This window comes from Taudactylus pleione, unplaced genomic scaffold, assembly GCF_031769625.1.
Source record: "Taudactylus pleione unplaced genomic scaffold, aTauple2 ptg000040l, whole genome shotgun sequence".
In the NCBI taxonomy this organism is placed as follows: Eukaryota; Metazoa; Chordata; class Amphibia; order Anura; family Myobatrachidae; genus Taudactylus; species Taudactylus pleione.
Window position 1 is genome coordinate 8,182,997 of NW_028284442.1, and position 21,464 is coordinate 8,204,460.

Consider the following 21,464-nt stretch of genomic DNA (forward strand, 5'->3'; position numbering starts at 1 on the left):
CGAGGAAACGACTGTGGTTTGGGCCTGCCCTGGACCCTAGATGACCGAAAGGACGATGGGCCAGAACCAGAAGGAGCAGCGGCCGACGGGAGACAAGCAGATTTGGCTGCCGCCAGCGTGGCCACAATCTTATCCAGATCCGGACCGAAGAGAACTTCTCCGGTAAACGGCAACGCTTCCAGACCTTTCTTGGAATCTGCGTCCACCTTCCAGGATCGCAGCCACAAGGTGCGACGAGCAGCTACCACTGCTGAAGAAATTCTAGACACCAGAGTACTAATGTCTAGAGCCGCCTCGTCGATGTAGGTGGCCGAATCACGGAGATTGCCAATCAACTCCGCCTGTTCGGCCGGACAGTCGGATTCAAAAGAAGCCTCTAATGAATCCGCCCAGCGCTCCATCGCTCTGGCAACCAAGCAAATGGCCATAGCCGGCCGTGCTGCCCCCCCTGCAAGGGAATAAGCGGACTTCAGGCAGATTTCCACCTTGCGGTCCGTAGCATCCTTAAGGGAGGACATGGATGGCATCGGCAATGTGGCACTACGGACAAGACGGGTCACGTGAGAATCCACCTGTGGAGGGGATTCCCACTTAGCAAAATAATTATCCGCGAACGGATAAGCCACCGCCAGGCGTCTCTGCGGCTGGTATCTTTTGCCAGGCTGTTTCCACGCCTCCTTTAAATGGTCCACCAACTGACCCGAAAGAGGAAAGACTGTGGCATCGCCCTTCACATCTTTGAAAAAGGCATACTTAGATTTAGCCGCTGGGGGAACTTCGTCCTCAATCACCAAGGCTGTGCGGACCGCCCGAATAAGTCCAGGAATATATACTTTGGACTTAGCATCAGCGTCCTTAGTATGGAGAGGTTCCTGATCGTAAGGATCCAGAATCTCCCCATCATCAGACGTCCCTTCGTCATCCTCATAAGGGACGCCACCGGCCTTTTATGAGGCCGCATCACAGACTCCCCTTGCAACACATCCGACAAGTGTTGTACAGAACTCGTCAGGGAGTTAACCCAAGCTGGCTCCTGAGAACCCGGGAGCGGGGAAATAGGGAGACTGTGGGGTACCACCAATTGTCGTGGGAACCCCTGCATGGGTGACGACACCACAGACTGCTGGGACAAACCCATCGGAGTAAACGCGGGCTGCGGAGCTAACTGGCCCACTAAAGCTGTTAGCGCCTGAGCGAAACAAGCCCAGGGCGGCTCCTGTACCGGTGCTGTAACCGTAATAGGCCGCGCCATGGACAAACACTGCCGGCAAAGGCCCTCCGCGCTACCCTCCCCCTCCGCTAACGGTACTTTGCACGTGGTACACTGTAGCCGGAGGGGAAAATCACTTTCAGACATGATGGCACCACGTATGTGACCCCTCTCACCAATTAAGTATTAAATAGGCGAGAGACCACCCTGCAGCACCGCACTGCAAGGGCTTTAGCAGAAAGACAGGGACAGTAATAAAGCTGACAGTTTTGAGAAGATAAAGTTACAGGCAGCAGCGCTAGCACAGTCACATACAATGCAGAGAAATAACAATTCCTGCACTAACAGCGCTGATCACTCAACTACACAGACACAGGGCCTGGTAGGACACAGCGCTGCATACACAGACCTGAGCCACAGCGGAGGAGAGGTATGCGGGGGGACCCAGACCACGATGCTTCCTTCCAGGCTTCCAGCAGCGTTCACCATGCGTTGCAGAGAAGATGGCCGCCGAGGAGCAGAGAGAAGCTGGCCTGGGGGAGGAGCGCTGACACAGGACCAGTCAGCACAGTGCAGAGAGGGCTGTGTGCAGCGGGGGAGGCGCCGGCTGTGAGACAGGGAAGGCGCGATCCCCTGGCATGCATTTAACCCCAGGGACGCCGCAGCGCTACCGCTCTGCTGCGGTCCGCTGTCCCAGGGGGTAGTGGAAGCGCAGGTTGGTCGCCTGGCTCCACGCTGCAGCCTGCCTGGGGACTTAGGACCATGTTATCAGCGGGGACCCACCGCGGGACCCCGCTGCTTACCTCTGTCCCCCTTGAATCCGGCCATGGTCCGGAGCATCTGGGGTCACCGCTAGCTGTGACCCCAGACGCCCACCAGCATCCCCGGATCAGTACCGGCGTTCTGGTACCGGCGGGGTGTAGGGAAGACAGCATGGACGTCAGGACTGACTGTCCATGCTGTTCATCCAGATGTGCAGCCACAGCTGCATGAAGAAAAAGCTTCAGGGGCTCTTCTAGCCCCCACTCCAACAGGTGCACCCGACTCCGGCCGGGCACCAAACTAAACTGAGGTGCCTTGGCTCGGGGGCGGGGTATAGGAGGGGGACCCAGTGCATCCTGGGAGGCTGAAAGCTTAACTCTTTGGTGCCCTGCGACTGACGTCACACCTATACCCCCAAGGTATCCTGTGGATACCCTATGGACCCTGAAGTAGAAATAATCTATATAAATGTTATACAAAAACCACAGGAAATACAGGTTTATACTATGTACAAAAGAGGCGATCCAAATTCAGCTTATTTGTAACCAATATGCAAAATCTTATTCTGATTAGGCTCTGTATGAGGACATCATTGCTCTCACCCTGCCTCCTCACTCACAGACACAACACTGAAACGCTACAATGCAGCTCTGGGAACATATGCAGACAAAAGCACATCCCTGTACAGACAATTTATCCTAACCAGTGCTTGGATAGGGATACAGGGGGTTCATTCAGAGTCGGTCGCAAGCCCTGAGCGCTCGCAACCGACTCTATGTTGCCCCACTGGGCGTGAACACGATGGAGCCGGCTCCGTCGTGCGCATGCCCGAGACCCGGCTAGCGACGGACGCTCCATCGCTAGGGGTCTCGCAGCAGACGGGGCGAGCTGTTGATGGTGAGTGACAGCTTGCCCCTTTTGGGAGGCGGGCAGAGGGCGTGCCTGCCCAAACTGAGGCGTTCCCGCAGGAACACTTGCCGTTTGGGGGCAGCCCCACTGACATCATTGCTGATCAGAGCAGGAAGCTCCCTGGGGCTTACGAGTGCCCAGACCCAACCTTAGGGTCTGGTCGTAAGCCCCGATGGTCTTGACCATGGCGACCATCACCCATGTCGGTCGCTAGAGCTGTGGGTGTTAACCCACAGCTTAGCGATCGACAAGGAGGTGGTCGTTCAGGATGCAAGCGGCTGCCCTTATTCAGTGTGACCGCTTACAACTAATGACCGCCTCTGAATGAGGTCCACAGTTACCCAAGTGCTGCTGCAGGAGTTGTAGTTTGACTTAGGAATTTATTTCTATAGTGCACTGTTACTCACTCTAGGAATACAGAGACCATCATGCGACACAAGTTTGCTGTGAGAACGGCTCACAGGACCCTACTCACACCTAATAGAATCGAGTAAAGTGTATGCACTCTGCTATTCCCTGTACTATACACACACCACTGCAAATATTCTGCAGGTATAAAACAAGAAAAAAAAATTCAAGAATGGAAAATAAATATACATATCAAACTATGCGTCATCTGTCCGTCCTATGTACAGCATACTTGCCTACCCTCCCGATTTGGTCGGGAGCCTCCCGAAAATTGGGTGCCGCTCCCGACCTCCCGGGAAGGCAGGCAATCCTCCCGGCTGCCAGCGACCCCTCCTATCCCCCCGTACTTACATGTAAAGCCCCCGCAGCGGAGGACGGCGGTGACGCGATTCACGTGGAATCGCGTCATTTTGGCCTCGCCCCCTGCTTCACACTGCCTGTAATATAGGCAGTGTGTAGTGGGGGCGGGGCCAAAATGACGTGATTGCGTGGCCCCGCCCCGCAAACTCTCATCCACTGGCCGGTCCCGCCCCGTTTGTTGGCCACGCCCCCCAGTCATGCCGATCTGGCTGCTCCCTCCCGGAAGGGGCAGCCAGATTGTCGGCAAGTATGATGTACAGACATGAACGTGCACATTAGTGGCTACGATGTCCGACTACTCCACCCAAATACAGGCATAAGAATTTACAATCCCTCCAATACAGCAATTCATGCAACAACTAATAACGCATTAGGTTTAGCACAACAGGCGCAGTACACATTGCATTCATGTCATACATGGAAATTATTATCAGACACCACTACACACACTATGCTGGGCTGGTTACACCCAGAAGAGTAAGACATGCACAGACTTAATCTTATACGACTAAAAACCAACTACAAGAAATGCTTTTATAAAAAAAATACTCAGATTTCAGTAGGATATTAATAGCTGCACATTTGGCAATATATGGTTAAAAAAAACAAAAAACAAATATGCAAACTCAGTTTCCTTAAAGTCCATCCTCTAAGTCAACATGTAACATACAGTTGTATATGTATATCCAACATAGTACATACCTTACTGCCAGGCAGTGGCGGAACTCCCGGAGACAATGGAGTCATTTGCCGCCGGGCTCCAGCACTTCAGGGAGCACCTGGCTCCATTGTCCCCCGGGCCGTTCCGGGCACTGCTATGAAGATGGAGCGCCGCTGATCGGCGCTCCACCTCCAACGGCGTCAATACGGGGGGTGTGGTCGCACCACCTATTTGCCGGGCGCCCGCTGAGCGTGTTACCAGCGGGCGCCCGGCTCCTTGTTTCCCCCCGGCGGTAGCCGGAGGAACGGAGCTCACTCCTGAGCTCCGCTTCCGGGTCCCGCAGTGCACTATGGGAGTGACATAACGTCACTCCCATAGTTCCGAGAAGCGGGCGCCGGGGATGGAAGGCAGCAGCACTGTAGCGGAGTTTCAGGTAAGTATTGTTTTTTTTTGTATGTGTGTGCACTCGCGGGGGGGCCTCACTACAGGGGGAATTATTGGTGGCTTACTACTGGGGGCACAACAGGGTGCTTACTACTGGGGGCACTACAGGGGCCATTACTACTGGGGCACTGCAAAGGGGGACCACTACTGGAGGTACTGCATAGGGGGACCATTACTGGGGGGCACTACATAGGCGGCACTGCATAGGGGGACCACTACTGGGGGAAATGCATAGGGGGGCGGCAGCTGGGGCTGGCATAGGTGCTGGGGGGGTGGTACATTTTAATTTGGGGGGGCACCAACATTTATCTTGCCTCCGGGCACCTGGGATGAAGTTACGCCACTGCTGCCAGGGCCAGTTCTAGACCAAGTGAAGCCAGGGCGAGAATTTTCTTTGGCGTACCCACCACCTCACACACATGGTGCTGCATAGCCTCAGACATACACACACACACACACACACTGCCCCATAGCCACATACACATTCACTGCTCAATAGCCTTGCACACACTGCCCCATAGACTCACTACTTACCTTCTGTCCCGTCTCCCTCGCAGTGAGAGCCATTGGGGCACATGCCCAGTCTTTCACTGCACGTGCATTGTAGAAACAGGACGCCCTTACACAATTATATACAATATATACGGCCTACATTCTCAGTAAGGAGAATGAATATTATTTGCACACACTTTATTACACAGCATAACCTGATCCAGGACCCTTCTATATTATATCATCTATCATATATATCTGCTCATTATCACATATTTGAGCTTACACATATTAATATTATTCACATGTTTTGATCACATAGGTATTTTTAATCACAACATATATATAGTATATGATTATAGTATGAATATTCCATAACATTCACACTATTAACAAATATAAATTTATAAATTGAACCCCTGACACCTGTTGTTGTTCTTATCTTATTAATAACATCAATAACATTCATTTCCAACCAATTTTGACCACCTCACAGCACCTGAAATCAAGAGGGAGAGACTTAAATGCAGTCCAAAATTCTAGATCAGAGTTCCGAACTTGCCGAGAAGACCAGAGTTGGGACTCTGTTATACTCATAACCTCAAAGTGATCAGAGCCGGGACTTAGTTCGCCTCAGAACCCCAATGTTCGGATGTGTTCACCATTTTATAGGTAAAGTATTATAATTTGCATAATTGTATGTTTTGTCCTATACATGTGATTAGTTCAACTATACTAAAATCTATGTGTTTTCCTTTCATTTCAGGAATGAAGATCGATACTGGTGTTTAAACCCTTATGCACCTTTGTAAAAAGACAACTGCATTGTATCTATATTCATTTCCGTGATTTAGGCTTTTTTGGCATGTATAGTTTGTGTAAACATAGCTAAAAAAAAACCTAAGAACATAATTCACACTTTTTTTAAAAATATTGGACAACGTATGACACTCAAGCTGCTGTGGATCTACACGTCCCAGCGTGCCCTGCCACAATGCAACGGATAACAGGCAGACTTGTTCAGTCCCACAGTCGTGCAACGGTGCATCTGGAATCTAGTCAGATGGTCTCTCAATGAATAGTACCCCTCATGTTACATCAAATAGGCTACAGAGGCAGCAGGCTGCATACAGGGTGATATGCCTCCAGTTTGTTTAGGAGCACAGAAATTGGACAGTAAATGATTGGAAACCGGTCACATGGTCTGACAAATCACGTTTTAGTCACACCGTGCAGATGGTAGGGTAAGGATATGGAGACAGCACAAAAGCATGGATCCTTCTCTATCATCACAGCTCTTCAGGCTGGCGGAGGCAATCGATGTAATATGTGGTGTACTGTTTGTGGGGCCATATGAATTGGTCCCCGATTCACATTACACATAATTTGATGCAAACTCAGTTTTTTAGTCTGCTGGTCCACTGTAACAACTGGTGCCCTTGAACAATTCACCAGTGCAGCCATTTTGCTAATGTTTGCACTGCTGCTGCGAGCGCCAACAATCAGTCCATGTTCAAAGTCCGTCAGATCGTAACATTTACCCACTGTTTCATAAGTGATACACTGCATTAGTCTGTGCATGCCTTCCTAATACAGATTTAGACATCCTATGTCTGCATAATGTGCGGAATATCCACTTTGCATAAAATAACCTGGTGGCCACAACAGTGTATAGTCTGTCTGTCTGTCTACATATTCACAGCTATATGAAGCACCAGCGTATAGCCCATGCGCCCTGCTAAAATAGTTTATAACCTTATATATTTATTATGGGCAATACAGGGTGACTCAATTACAACATGATCACATAGCATGAGCAAAATTATGGAGTCATTTCATAATTAATAGTCAAATGGTCCCCTTTGATAGAGAATGCAATTCAATGATCCACAGAAATAAGCAAGTAGCTAATTATATTTCCAGCTACATGGCAGGCCCACCAGATAGTGTTATAACAGTAATACAGTTATAATATAATGCATTGCAATTAAACACTTTCATGTCTCAAAAACTAAAATGCTCTTTCCAAATAAAATATAGCTTACAGCTACTGTACATAATTTCTTCCCCATCGCTAGCCTAATTTACTATAACACAAGGCTAGACATGTTATACTTTATTTGCTGGCAATAAAGTCTTATTAATCTCTTCTATATACAGTCATCCATCTATAGGAATATAGTCATTTATCAAGAAAGATACTATAAATGAAAAGAAGTAAACAAATTATCTCTGCTTCGTTTCTTCCTATGATCACTGAAGAGCACTGCCAAACCACGCCATCACTGTGAAGAGCACTGCCAAACCACGCCATCACTGTGAAGAGCACTGCCAAACCACGCCATCACTGTGAAGAGCACTGCCAAACCACGCCATCACTGTGAAGAGCACTGCCAAACCACGCCATCACTGTGAAGAGCACTGCCAAACCCACGCCATCACTGTGAAGAGCACTGCCAAACCCACGCCATCACTGTGAAGAGCACTGCCAAACCCACGCCATCACTGTGAAGAGCACTGCCAAACCCACGCCATTACTGTGAAGAGCACTGCCAAACCCACGCCATCACTGTGAAGAGCACTGCCAAACCCACGCCATTACTGTGAAGAGCACTGCCAAACCCACGCCATTACTGTGAAGAGCACTGCCAAACCCACGCCATCACTGTGAAGAGCACTGCCAAACCCACGCCATTACTGTGAAGAGCACTGCCAAACCCACGCCATTACTGTGAAGAGCACTGCAAAACCCACGCCATTACTGTGAAGAGCACTGCGAAAACCCACGCCATCACTGTGAAGAGCACTGCCAAACCCACGCCATTACTGTGAAGAGCACTGCCAAACCCACGCCATTACTGTGAAGAGCAATGCCAAACCCACGCCATTACTGTGAAGAGCACTGCCAAACCATGCCATTACTGTGAAGAGCACTGCCAAACCCACGCCATTACTGTGAAGAGCACTGCCAAACCCACGCCATTACTGTGAAGAGCACTGCCAAACCACGCCATTACTGTGAAGAGCACTGCCAAATCCATGCCATAAGGAATAAAATGGTACAGCAGTTCTAGAGAAGACTTTTTTTAATTTCTTGAGGAAATTTTAGACATAACACTCCAATATTATATTAAATCCTATTATTAATAAAGACTCCAAGTGGTAATAAATAGGTCCTATGCCTGTATGTACATTCTTTTGTGTTAGGATTCGATTTATTATGGAAGGTTATTGGGCAACAGTAACTATCATTTGTCACAGAACATCTCTGCAATACATAATGTAGTACTGTTGCCACATAACATGCAGGGGATGCTTGCTAAACCCTGGCAAATATACCCCTCCCCTGCATTAGAAAAGAGGACATATTTATTCACTTCGTTGTTAAGTTCGGCAGTGACCGGACGAGAGAAACAGAGAAGCTTCTCTGGGGAGCTGGGCCTCATATAAAAGGTAGATGATGCCATCCTGAAATGCCACTCAGGTAATTTGATATACCGTATGTAGTAATATAGGGTTGGCGGTAAGTGCTGGTAACTAGGCTAACATCGGAGAAAGTCCACATTTTGTTGCATTAACACTATGTTAAGTTTAGACAAAGCAGTGAAAGAGCCTTTTTCCAGTGAAAATTGCCTTTTTTGACGGACATTAAACTCTTCAGCACGTAATAAATAAATTGTTCTTCTGTATGTTTGATTGCCTGGCTGTGGAAATATCAGCAGTTTAATTTGACATTAACTCCTCTAGGCCAATATGTGTTCAGTCTTATTATAAATTACACTAATGCAAGAAGGAACCCAATGTACAGAACTGCAAAGGAGTTCTATAACTCTATAAGGCGCGTTGATGAAAACTTCCTAGGAGGTGAGTGGAGAGAAGTACATTAGTAAGCTGCAAAATCAACCTGTAATTTAAACGGTAATGTAAAAGATTACTCTTCCAGTAAAAGTTGCAACTCCAAAGCAAAACAAAATACAAATAAATAAACCTGTGACACTTTACAGTAATTGCCTACAAGTACATTGTTACCGAATGTACAGCAGTCCAATCTCTGTTTTTATCTCTCCAGTATTTATAACAGCAACATTACATTACAAAAACTAAAGCTTTAATTTGCTCTGGAGATGACGACTTGCAGCTAAAACAGAACTAAAGTAGAAAAACTAAACCACTAAAATAAAACATGAAGCGATAGCTTATCGTGAGAGCTGTATGAGCCTACCTGGGGCAGTGCAGAATTCAGCTGGCGTTGGAGTGCGTCTCGATCGTATACAACATCTTGAAGTCGCTGCTGGGCCAGTCCGAGGCTCTCTTGGGTTTCACGCAATGTATCCAGCAGACGATCGCGCTCATCCAGCATATTCACCATCAGCTGCTCAAAGTGAGAGTCCGAGTCGGAGCCACTACTCTGGGACCCCCTCTGGCTCATAGGGGTGTCCTCATTTATCGTCGGCATTACTTCACACATCATTTCTAGGAGAGCAAAAAATAGCTTCAGAAATCTCATACAGCAATTTTATTCCATTTTTATTATTTTTTTTAAATAGTGAAATGTAGGAAAACATCTGTTAATATATTTAATCACATGAAAGGTAAAATAGGTCATGGTTAATTAACGCAGAAAAATGCAGCCTGAAACTCCAGCTAATGTCACACTACAAATCCAGATGACACAAATAACCATTACATGAAAAATTTAGCTGTTTAATAGCAGCAGGAGGTCCTAAGTTATTAGACATTAATAAGGACATATAGAGGCAAATATTAAAATGCAATATGAAACATCGCAGTAATATGTGCTCAATAGCCACTTCCTAAAACTCAGACCTCCAAAAGGAAACAGTTTAAGGACATTTCCTTAGAAAATGTGGAACAGCTCCCTATTACCTAAATTGTGGGGTCCATTCTTTGCAAACCCTGCCATTGCTGGGGAACCCACTGAAAAGATGGCAACTCCACTAGGAGATTTATTGTGAGGAGCAGTATTGTGATTTGCTGTGTATTCCCCTGGCAATATGCAATCTAATTGCCTTAGGGAGAGTAAGTGCCAGAGTAAAGTATAAACATCAGTGAATCCTCTATTCTAAATCTTATCTCCACCACATAGACTCCAGCTACCCATGGATCCAGGCACCACTATCTTACTTTTGTGAAAGACATGTGAGGAACGTAGCATAGCATTGAAAAAAAAGAATTAAACATTATGGAGAGTTGGGTTGGGTATGAAATGCTGATGCTGGCATCCCAACAGGGTTAGGATACCGACACCTGTCGGTAAGTATCCTACCCCCTACCCTTAAACCTAACCCTTAACTCGCAGCCTAAACTTAACCTACCCCCCCTCCCCGCAGCCTAAACCTAACTCTCCACGCCTAGTGCTTAACCCTAACCCCACTACTTACCGCCAGGATGCTGGCGCTGGGATTCTGACTGGTGTCGAGATTCCGGCGCCGTCATCCTGACAGCTGGGATTTAAACTACATCCCGAGGAGTTTTCTGGCCACAAGGTGTGTATATTGTGTCAGCTGAAGTGCTGGGAATGGTTATTAAGGCCCTGGGGTGTAAAGAATTGGCATTTTTCTTAAACCCTTCACGCTCCATGTTATAGTTTCATTAACTGTTGTCCTGTACTTAATGATGTAGGACAGTGTTGGCTAACCTTGACACTCCAGCTGTTGTGGAACTATATATCCCAGCATGCCCTGCCACAGTTTTAGCATGCCCTACTAGCAAAACTGTAGCAGTGCATGCTGGGTTATGTAGTTCCATAACAGCTGGAGTGTCAAGGTTAGCCAACACTGATGTAGGACAATAAATTGCATGCCTTAGTGCAAGATACATACATCACACACTTACAACCAATTCTCTAGCACTAACACTAGTAAAATCCATTATATGTAATATTTTAGGAGGGATATTAGAAAGATATTTTGTAATACCTTTATTCTTGTAAATAAAGGAAATAATGGGTAAGAGGCATGAGAATAGTATTCTGAGTAGCTGTATGACTGTTAGTCCACAGTCCAGATGCTGAAAAACTATTTGTAGAAAGTAAGAGCTTTGTGGGATCATTTTTGCTGCCTAGAAATGCATGGGGCCAGACAGACGGGTACTATTCCAGAGACCTAGGGAAGGTTTGGTGTACTATGTTGTATAGACATTTACTCATGAAATCGCCTCCACAGAAGCAGGTCAGAAATTTGCTTGGCCTTACGGCATATGCCGTTATCCATGGCTTGCAAGGATACAGCATGATATAATCAACTTTAATGCTGCATTTACAGATGTGTCCACATACATCTTACCTCTGTATGCTACAAGTCGCGTTAAACATAAGGCGTAAGCGCCATGCATCTCCGTAGCACAGAGCGTCTTTTCGTGTGACTTTTTACCTTCAAATGCGTCTTATTTGCACTGCAATGTGAATAGGATGCAAAAGCAGCCTCTGCTGATTAAAATGATATGCCCTTCTAATTGCGCCATGCCGTGGCGTGACACTGTAGCGCCAACAATTTTTTTTCATGCAGGTTTTTACCTTCAAATGCGTCTTAGTCACACAGCAATGTGAATAAGACGCATAAGCAGCTTCTGCTGATTAAAATGATATGCAGCATGCCTATGTTCTGTGTGCGACTGCTAGTGTATTCTGCATGCGAATTGCTACATTACAGTGTCAGTGGCTGTGACACTAACTTAACTTCTTACACTTTGCATATATTGGAGCCTGCGTTCCAACAAGAGACACTGAATAATTGGCAAGCTAAGAACAATGATTATTGCCGGGACTAGAAATCATAATTACTGGGGTGAAATGAAATAACAGATAAATCGGCCCCAAAGCAAGAAGTTTGGATAGACCAAGACCTGGGCATTATGCAGACGGAGACGGGACTTGATGGACACAATCAATTGAACATTGTTAATTTATCTTGCACAAAAACTGAAAAAACACAGTTGTTAGTAATGTATGGCTGAGGGCATTAGCATATATTTTTAAAATCATACTTCTATTTCAGGGTTATACTTAATTGATAACTGATGAAAATATAGGATTAAACCAGAGACAGACAGAATTAATGCCAGAAAACCTGGCCTTTCATTTTAAATAAAACAAACTAAGCCAATTACCAGAAAGAATGAATGGTCAGGTCTCTGTTGTGGGCTTCTGCCCTATCTACTGTAAGTTATAGAGATCATGAGCACTGTGAGACCTGGCTTACGGTTATGTAAAGGAGTTCATCTCTACATCACATTCAGAATTTAAATCAAAAACAACATGTAAAGAGATTAAACTGTCTATGAGTGAGGCGCTAAAACGTTATTTTCTTTTTCCCATTTTAACGCTGCCCTTCCCCACCTTCTTCCGATGTCTCTTTGCCCCCAACCCTCCCTTCTCTCCTGACAGAGGCTTCTTGAGGATGCTCTACTGTAAGTCAGGGCAGTAAACATTCTTTTGATCCAAGGGTCACATGGGGAAATAGCTCAACATTTGAAGGAGTCCTAATAAAACTTAACACATAAGATTTGTAGAATTCAGTACAGGAAAAATAAAACACTTTGCAAATTGCAATTCTGCCATATTTATCAGAATTTGTAAAAGTACAGCATAGTAGCAATTCCATATAGTGGAGTGTTAAGCCATTTCCCTCCATTTAACACAATCCCTCACCTCCTACTGCATCAACACATACCCTCCACCCAAAGCCGGCAACAGAAAACTTGGGGCCCGGTACACTGATATCTCCGGGCCCCCAACCCCTTCCTCCTTAACCACTCCTCTAAGGACACATGCCGGGTCCAGACACACATGATTACAGATAGAGAAATGTATATATTTATTCAAGAGGTAGGAGCCACATACATTTTCCTATTAACACAGTACATACATGTATAAATAGTCACATATATATATATATATATACACACACATATACATATATATATATATACACATATATATATATATATATATATATATATATATATATATACACACACACACATATACACACACACACACACAGTATATAGACATATACATATATGTGTTAAAATATTATAGTGACATTAACATACCTACCTTGATGCTGAGGCTGTGTGAATGGACACTCCTTATGTTTGGCTTGGGAGAGACCCTCTACACTTTTTAGCTGGACCCTAAGGAGAAAGACTCGGAGTATGGGCGTAAGGGGGAGTGCCGCAAGGGGAGGAGGAGGGTTGGGAGTGCCGCGGGGGGGAGAAGTGATAAACTTTCAGTTGAGCTGAGTGAAAGAAGCAGATGGGAGAGAGGAGAGGAAGGAACAGGAGGGTTGAGAATGAGTTAGGTGCTGGGTTCAGGCAGGGATGTTGGCCCAGGAGGAGGAGCACCGGCCCCTGCGTGTCAGTGCGGTGTTTGACTTGGAAAAGGAAGGGTGGCGGTGGGTAGGGCTTGTGCTGAACGGTTGCTGTGACAGGGAAAAAGATTCCAGTCTACTACACTACACAGCAGCACTGCAGTTTAGAAGGTATTAATAGGTCCTGCGGCCCTGTTTGTTTTGTCCCTGAATCTTCGGGGGCCCCCCTGACCCTCGGGGCTCGGTACTGGTGTCCCCTTAGTCCCCCCGTCGCCGGGCCTGCCTCCACTTCTACAGCAACACTCTCCCTTACACACCAATAACCTATTTTAACAATGAGTGTGAGTTAATAAGTTTCACATGCGAGTTGTGGTGGAACTAGTGAGTGGTGGGCCCAGGTGCAAAGACAGGCATCCCCCCCCCCCCCTCTTGTCTCTCTCTAGTCCCATCCTCCTGTGTCTCTCCACCATCATGCCCCCTGGATTTTGCACTTCATTTTAGAGCCGATTTAAATTTTGAGGTCAAACTTGACGCTTCATAAATATGCCCTCAGATCTTTTGAAATATGACATTTGTGTTTTACAGAGAACCAGTGCCTTACAGCAAAAAAACAGACAGGAGGCCATTTTTTATTAAAGTATTCTATATACTATCTACTTCTAAATGGTATAAGCAGGTGTATAAAATATGTATGATAATATTAGAAGAATTAGAAAGGCATATAGCCCTCTCACAAAAAACTTACCCAAAACAGTAATAAAAGCATTCAACCTCAGCAATAAATGCACCACTGTCGTTAAAGAATGTCACGTTTACCATCTAAATAAATCAGTTTCATGTATCGGAAAAGCTTTAGTGTAAATAGAATATTTCTCTAATTTATGGAAGTGTGAATATCAACCAGCAGCTGGCAAGGCACAATGGAAGTTGTAGTACAGCAGGTCCTGGCAGGACAAAGGTTGCTATTGCTGGGTTTGCACATATTCTGTACATTCCTCAGTTTAGCCCTCTTTGCCTCAGCATACAGTACAGTAGTTCCAGATTCAAATAAAAAAAAAATCTCCAGGCTAAATATGACCTTTAAAGCTATGTCAAGAATCTGACTGTACTCAGAACACTGACATTTTAATTGAGCTTTGAGCTAGCCATCTCTTAATAGTTAGAGGGATTCCATTGTAACACATTTCTGAGACATTGCTACTGCTCCTAAACCACTGAAACAGGTAACCAGTACAGCAGACATACATCATACACGACTGGATGAAACAACACAGTGTGCAAAACATGGGCATGGCTTTACTTTGGTTGTATATTTTTATTTTCTTCCATAAATACCCATTTAAAGAAGAACACATTAATGTAGGTTCATAAATGGCTCACCCATAAACTCAGTACTACTGGCAGTTTATTATGTGATTATTATAATCTATTTGAGACAGGGTTGCCTACCCTCCCGATTTGGGCGGGAGCCTCCCGATAATCGGGTGCAGCTCCCGCCCCCCCGGAAAGGCAGGCAAGCCTCCCGGCAGCCGGCGATCCCCCCGACATCCCCCGCAACTTACTCTTAACCCCCGCTTTGAGGGCAGCCAGTGACGCGATTCACGTCATTTTGACCCCGCCCCCTGCCTCACAATGCCTGTATTATCGGCATTGTGTGGCGGGGGCGGGGCCAAAATGACGCGATCGCGTTACCCCGCCCCCGTGAAGCCTACAAACGGCAGGCACCCGTCCTGACACGCCCCCTTTTTCGGCCACGCCCCCCGCTGCCCTGCCGATCTGGCTGCTCCCTCCCGGAAGGAGCAGCCAGAAAGTAGGCAACTATGATTTGAGAACAGTACAATAATGAGTGTCTGCAGGCAACAGTGAAACATGGTGGAGGTTCCTTGCAAGTTTGGGGCTGCATTTCAGCAAATGGAGTTGGAGATTTGGGGCCGTATTCAATTAGCAGCGAAAACTGTAGTTTTTCGCCCAAAAACTGCAATATTTTTGCCAAAAAAAACAGGTCGAAAACGCAATTGGAGAAAAGAAACTGGAGAAAACTATTCTTCATCCCAGATCAGGCAAAACAAAAAAAATAAGCAAAATCCCCATTTTTAGCTAAAAAAGTGGGGATTTCTTTCAGAACCTTTTGGACAACCCCCCTAATGATACTTTAGCGGGAAAAAAAAAATCGCAAGATGCGCACTTTGGCAAAAAATAACCGCTGAAATTTCGGTCAAAATGTTTTTTTTTTTCCCGTGAAAAATCTGTTTGACGTATTGGGGCTGGTATTTCGGAGTGCCATAAGGATGCGTCAAGTGTTCTAAACATCGCACATGGCTGGCGCAGGTTTTTTTTAGCGGTTATAAAAAAAACCGCCTGCCCCAGCCACGTGCGATGTTTAAAACAATTGGTGCATCCTTATGGCCCTCTGAAATACCAGCCCCAGTACATTAAATGCATTTTTCGTGGAAAAAAATAATTGACTGAAATTTCAGAGTTCGATTGTCGCCAAAGTGCACAAATTATGATTTTTTTTTTCCGCTAAAGTATCATTAGGGGGGCTGTCCAAAGTGTTCTGTAAGAAATCCCCACATTTTTACTAAAAAATAGGGATTTTGCTAATTTTTTCACCTGCCCTAGGCTGGAGAAGAGTTTTCTCCAGTTTCAGGCGAAAAACTGATGTTTCCATCGTTGGCGAAATCGGCTGCGATATCGTCCGATTTCGCCAAAGACGGCAAAAACGGCCGATTTCGCCTGTAATTGAATACCCCCCTTGGTCAGGATTAATGGTGCTGAGAAATACAGGCAGGTACTTATCCATCATGCAATACCATCAGGGAGGCATCTGATGGGCTCTAAATTTATTCTGCAGAAGGAATGGGATAACGACCCCAAACATACAGCCAATGTCATTGAGAACTATCTTCAACATAAACATACCTCCCAACATTCTCGTTTTGCAAGGAGGGACAGAGCGCGTGTCCGTAAAGGGGAAACGAGGCAGAGCCTCGCGGCACCCCCCCCCCCCATTTCCATCACACTGGGGCTGTGCCCAGCACTTTTAGAGATGCTGGGCAGCCCCCACCTCTCCCTACACTAGAGAACAGATGCTGTGCACGTGCGAATGGCATCTATTCTCCCACTGCTCTGCATAGCGTGTATGCTTCCACCAACACGGGACAGACCCAGAAAAAGGGGACATTTGGGAGGTATAACAAACAACAAGGAGTCCTGGTACTGAGGATATGGCCCCCACAGAGCCCTGATGTCAACTTCATTGAGTCTGTCTGGGATTATATGAAGAGACAGAAGGATTTGAGCAAGCCTACATCCACAGAATATCTGTGGTTAAAGATTTTTGGAACAACCTCCCAGCTAAATTCCTTCAAAAACTGTACCTAAAATAATTTATGCTGTTTTGAAGGCAAAGGGTGGTCACACCAAATATTGATTTAGATTTCTGTTTGTTCACTTTGCATTTTGTTAATTGATAAAAATAAACTATTAACACTTCTATTTTGAAAGCATTCTTACTTTGCAGCATTTTTTTTCCATACCTGCCTAAAACTGATTGACAGTACTAAATATATATATATATATATATATATATATATATATTCCATAGACACAAAACCTTACGGTTTCACATGTCCCATTAAGGCTGCTTACACATGATCTGAAAATTCACAAGACCTATTGATTTTCTGCCACTCAAACTTCAAAAAGCAATTAAATTACGATCATTAAGGTTGACGCCTTAATGGACGTGTTCCTTACACAATACAAATATGGTATGCCATCACACCCTGTGGTTAACTGCAGATTCAGCACACTCACAGGAGATTGTTGTCACTCACAAAATGGTGGAGCTGCTAATTGACAGAATTGAATTACGTAAAGAAGTCTGAAAAAAGTCTGCTGACAGGACACCATCCCCAACCCCGAAAACTTGCATCAGTAGGCAGGAGGACCCAGTCCTGAACCCAAAAGAGACGTCCCCATTTCATATGGGATCCATGGAGCCACCACAAGTGGGAATGAGGCACTTCCTGAGCTAGAACAATCATTTGTGACCTGAGCTGTACATGAAATTTGTTCCACCGGGCTAAATCTCTAACTGGAGAGGCCGGAATGAAACTGGGCATACTCCATGTCGAAAGTGGAGACCAGGGAACCCAGAATCTGCATGCAAGTGGGTATTGACACCCGGCAATTATGCGGAAATAAACAAATATTGGTCTGGTTGTCCAAAACTTTGTCCGCCAGTAGGAACACCCGCTGAGCCTTGGAGTCCAACAAGGCCCCCAAATGCACTATTTCCTGAAAGGGTCAGAGAGGATTTCTTCCAACTGATGATCCATCAGTGAGCATGCAGAAGGTACACCAAGACCCAGACGTGCTCCTTGAGAACCTCAGGACACTGGGCCAGGAGAGCAAGTCGTCCAGATAAGGAAATATTCTGATTCCCCTGCTCTGAAGATGAGCCGCCACGACTTTCGTGAAGAAATGAGAAGCCGTGAAAAGTCGAAATGGCAAAGCCCGAAATATGGAAATGTTCCTCCTGAGGAATCGCTGGTGACAGAGATGGATGGGAACATGCAAATAAGCATCCTGGATGTCTAAAGAGGGCATGAAGTCCCCCAGGTCCGTGGCAAGAATAATGGAGCAAAGCGATTCCATACAGAACTGGGGAATCCTCAAGTACCTGTTGAGAGACTTCAGGTTGAGAAGTTGGAAGGATCCGCTTGGCTTCTTAAACAGAAAAGACAGGCAAAGAAGTCTGTGCCCCGCTGAGATGCGGGAACCAAAACAATGACCCTGGAGGCCAGTAGAGAGTGAATGGACTACTTCATGGCTCCTGCTTTCTCCTGATTCAAAGGAAGACCTGTGGAAAAAACCTGGGTCAGAGGATGCTCTCAAAAGGTCAACGAGTATCACTGGGAGACCACCCCTCTTAACTAGGCTTCCTCAGTGGTCGCCTTACAAATTTCTGAAAAAAGAAGCCGGCCTCCCACGCTGGTATTCCCCAGGTGGTGGCCTGCCCAGTCATGCAGCAGGCTTGTCGGCTGGCTTAGCAGTTAGTGTCTGGCAGACCAGGATTGCTTATCTGCTGGTTTAGAACCCTTAGCGGAGGATTCATGGGACCTACAGAACGACAAGCCCTTGGGCTTTCCCACCAGACCAAAGGAGAGAAAAGTAGAAGATCGTGACTTAGAGGCTCCTCCAGAAGGGAGAAAGGCAGTCTTAGATGCCGCCACTGTAGCTACTATTTAGTCTATTTCTGGACCAAAAAGAATATCCCCCGAAAAGGGGAGAGCTTCTTCTTAAAGTCAGTATCCCCACTCCAGGAATAAAACCAGAGGGCTCTTCTAGCTGACATTGAAGAGGCAAAAAACCTTGGAAGTAAGTATACCTGTGTCTATAGCCACAAGATAAGAAGCCGCCTCACGGATATGCTCTACGAGAGACAAAAATTAATTCCTGCGAGTACCTGAAGTGAGGCCATCCTCCAAGGTGTCAGCCCAGCAACTGATGGCCTTAGCAACCCAGGCTGAAATGAGGGCTGGGCACTGCATACTCAGTAAAATTAAAGAAAAAAAAATTAAGTCATTTGTAAAGCTTACACAGTGTGCCGCTGCTACAGGCACCAATGAAAAACTGAAGTGCCTGTAGCTGGGGTATAGTGGCAGGGGGTAGCCTGGCCTGTGGTGAACAAGTATTAACTATGTGGTGCCCAGACTCCAACCCACCAACCTATACCCAGCATAAAGCCTGTATCCCCTATGGAGGAAGAAGAAACAAAGATACTCCTGAAAATCAACCAATCACAAAACTGCAACATGATTATCCATAATCAAAAATGTATTCCAGTATAGAACAAAAGGAAAAGGGCACAAAGGGATGCACAGGCCACTGTGTTGAGAATAAAAGGCGAAGACATTCCAAAAAGTACAATAGTAAAGAAAATGTTATGCTAAGGATACTGTTACGGTTGAATCCCTGTGGATGAGCGGTACAGACAAGGTGGAAAGGGAAGTTTATTAATTGCCCCGGACAACTGGCTGAAAGCCGGTAGAAGTAGTCTTATCGATGGTAGAAAATACAAGTGGAGGCGTTTGCGCCATATAGCTGTAGCGGTTGGCCAACCGGTGAAGATGAAGTTGGTACCAAAGATTTGGCTGAGTGGCTGGGCGGAGCAGCTGAGGCCGATGTTGTGGGAGAATGGCTGCTGTGTTGGCTAAGAAGCTGGGAGTGCAGGCTGTGGTAGAACGGCTGCTGGAGTGGCTAAGAAGCCGGGTATGCAGGCTGTGGGAGAACGGCTGCTGGAGTGGCTAAGAAGCCGGGTATGCAGGCTGTGGGAGAACGGCTGCTGGAGTGGCTGAGAAGCCGGGTATGCAGGCTGTGGGAGAACGGCTGCTGGAGTGGCTGAGAAGCCAGGTATGCAGTCCATGGTGAAATCGCTTGGAGAAAATAGCTGACCATGCACAGCTGAGCCGAGCGCTGTGAAATAAACGCTATAGCCTGCAAAGCAGCTGAAATCCAGTGTGAAGATGAAGTTGGTACCAAAGATTAGGCTGAGTGGCTGGGCGGAGCAGCTGAGGCCGATGTTGTGGCCTGAGGCCGAAGTTGTGGGAGAACGGCTGCTGTGGTGGCTAAGAAGCTGGGAGTGCAGGCTGTGGGAGAACGGCTGCTAGAGTGGCTAAGAAGCCGGGTATGCAAGCTGTGGGAGAATGGCTGCTGGAATGGCTAAGAAGCCGGGTATGCAGGCTGTTGGAGAACGGCTGCTGGAGTAGCTGAGAAGCCGGGTATGCAGTCCATGGTGAAATCGCTTGGAGAAAATAGCTGACCATGCACAGCTGAGCCGAGCACTGTGAAATAAACGCTATAGCCTGCAAGGCAGCTGAAATCCAGTGTGTAGAAATAGAGGAAGGACCCAACAGGTGACATGGGAGGAACCCAGCCCAGGTCTCAGACGTCCTGGTCTCCTGGGAGCATATCCAGTGGGGGGGGGGGGGGGGAGGAGCAGGAAAGTCTTGAACCATCTACGAGTCCTGGACTGGACTTGTAACAGTACCCCCCCCCCTTGACGCTGGGTTGAAGAGCCCCTAGAGCCCGGTTTAAATGGAAAGTCGCGGAAGAACGCCTTTTTCAGCCAGGGAGCGTGTAAGGTATGTTCTGACACCCATGACCGCTCTTCAGGTATATAACCTTTCCAGTGCACCAGAAACTGAGGGTGACCCCTAGAAACTCTCAAATCCAGGATTCTTTCAACAATACATTCTTGTTGGCCTCGAACCTCCACTGGTCTGGGTGTGGATACCCGAGAACTCCCGAACGTGGCAGAGGTGAAAACAGCCTTGAGAAGAGAGCAGTGGAAGGAGTTGTTTATCTTGAGAGAAGCTGGTAACTGAAGTCTGAAAGTCACCGGGTTGACCTGTGAGATGATCCAAAAAGGACCAATGAACTTGGGACCGAGCTTTCTAGTGGGTTGATGAAGTCTGATGTCCCTGGTAGAAAGCCAGACCAGATCTCCTCTCTGAAAAGGTACATGACCTACTATGTTTGTCCACGATCCTCTTGGTCCGAGCAACGGCTTCAATCAAATTGGCATGGACCTTACCCCAAATGCGCCGTAATCTAGAGATTGCAGGAGGATCCGTGGATAAAGAGAGGCTGATGTCAAATGAATTAGCCCTAGGGTGTTGGCTCATAACGCAGAAGAATGGTGACACCGTGGAAGCAAAATGGCAGGAGTTGTAAGCAAATTCCGCTAAAGGCAAATGTGACACCCAGTCATTCTGGCACTTGGAGATGTGGCACCGTAGATAATGCTCTAGGGTCTGATTGGCTCTTTTGTTTGCCAGTTGGATTGTGGATGATATCCAGACGACAGGCTAAGATG

General features: G+C 46.5%; 1 protein-coding gene across 5 annotated transcripts in view; it reads right to left on the reverse strand.

Moving 5' to 3' along the window:
- Positions 1 to 21,464, reverse strand: part of PPFIA2 (PPFI scaffold protein A2) — a 452,695-nt gene that overhangs the window by 384,375 nt on the left and 46,856 nt on the right. For all 5 annotated transcript variants that reach the window (XM_088454381.1, XM_088454383.1, XM_088454384.1 and 2 more), the window contains exon 2: positions 9,469 to 9,719. In XM_088454381.1, the coding sequence (XP_088310507.1) occupies positions 9,469 to 9,717 (249 nt within the window). In that variant the 5' untranslated portion in view covers positions 9,718 to 9,719. The remainder of the gene's footprint in view (positions 1 to 9,468; positions 9,720 to 21,464) is intronic.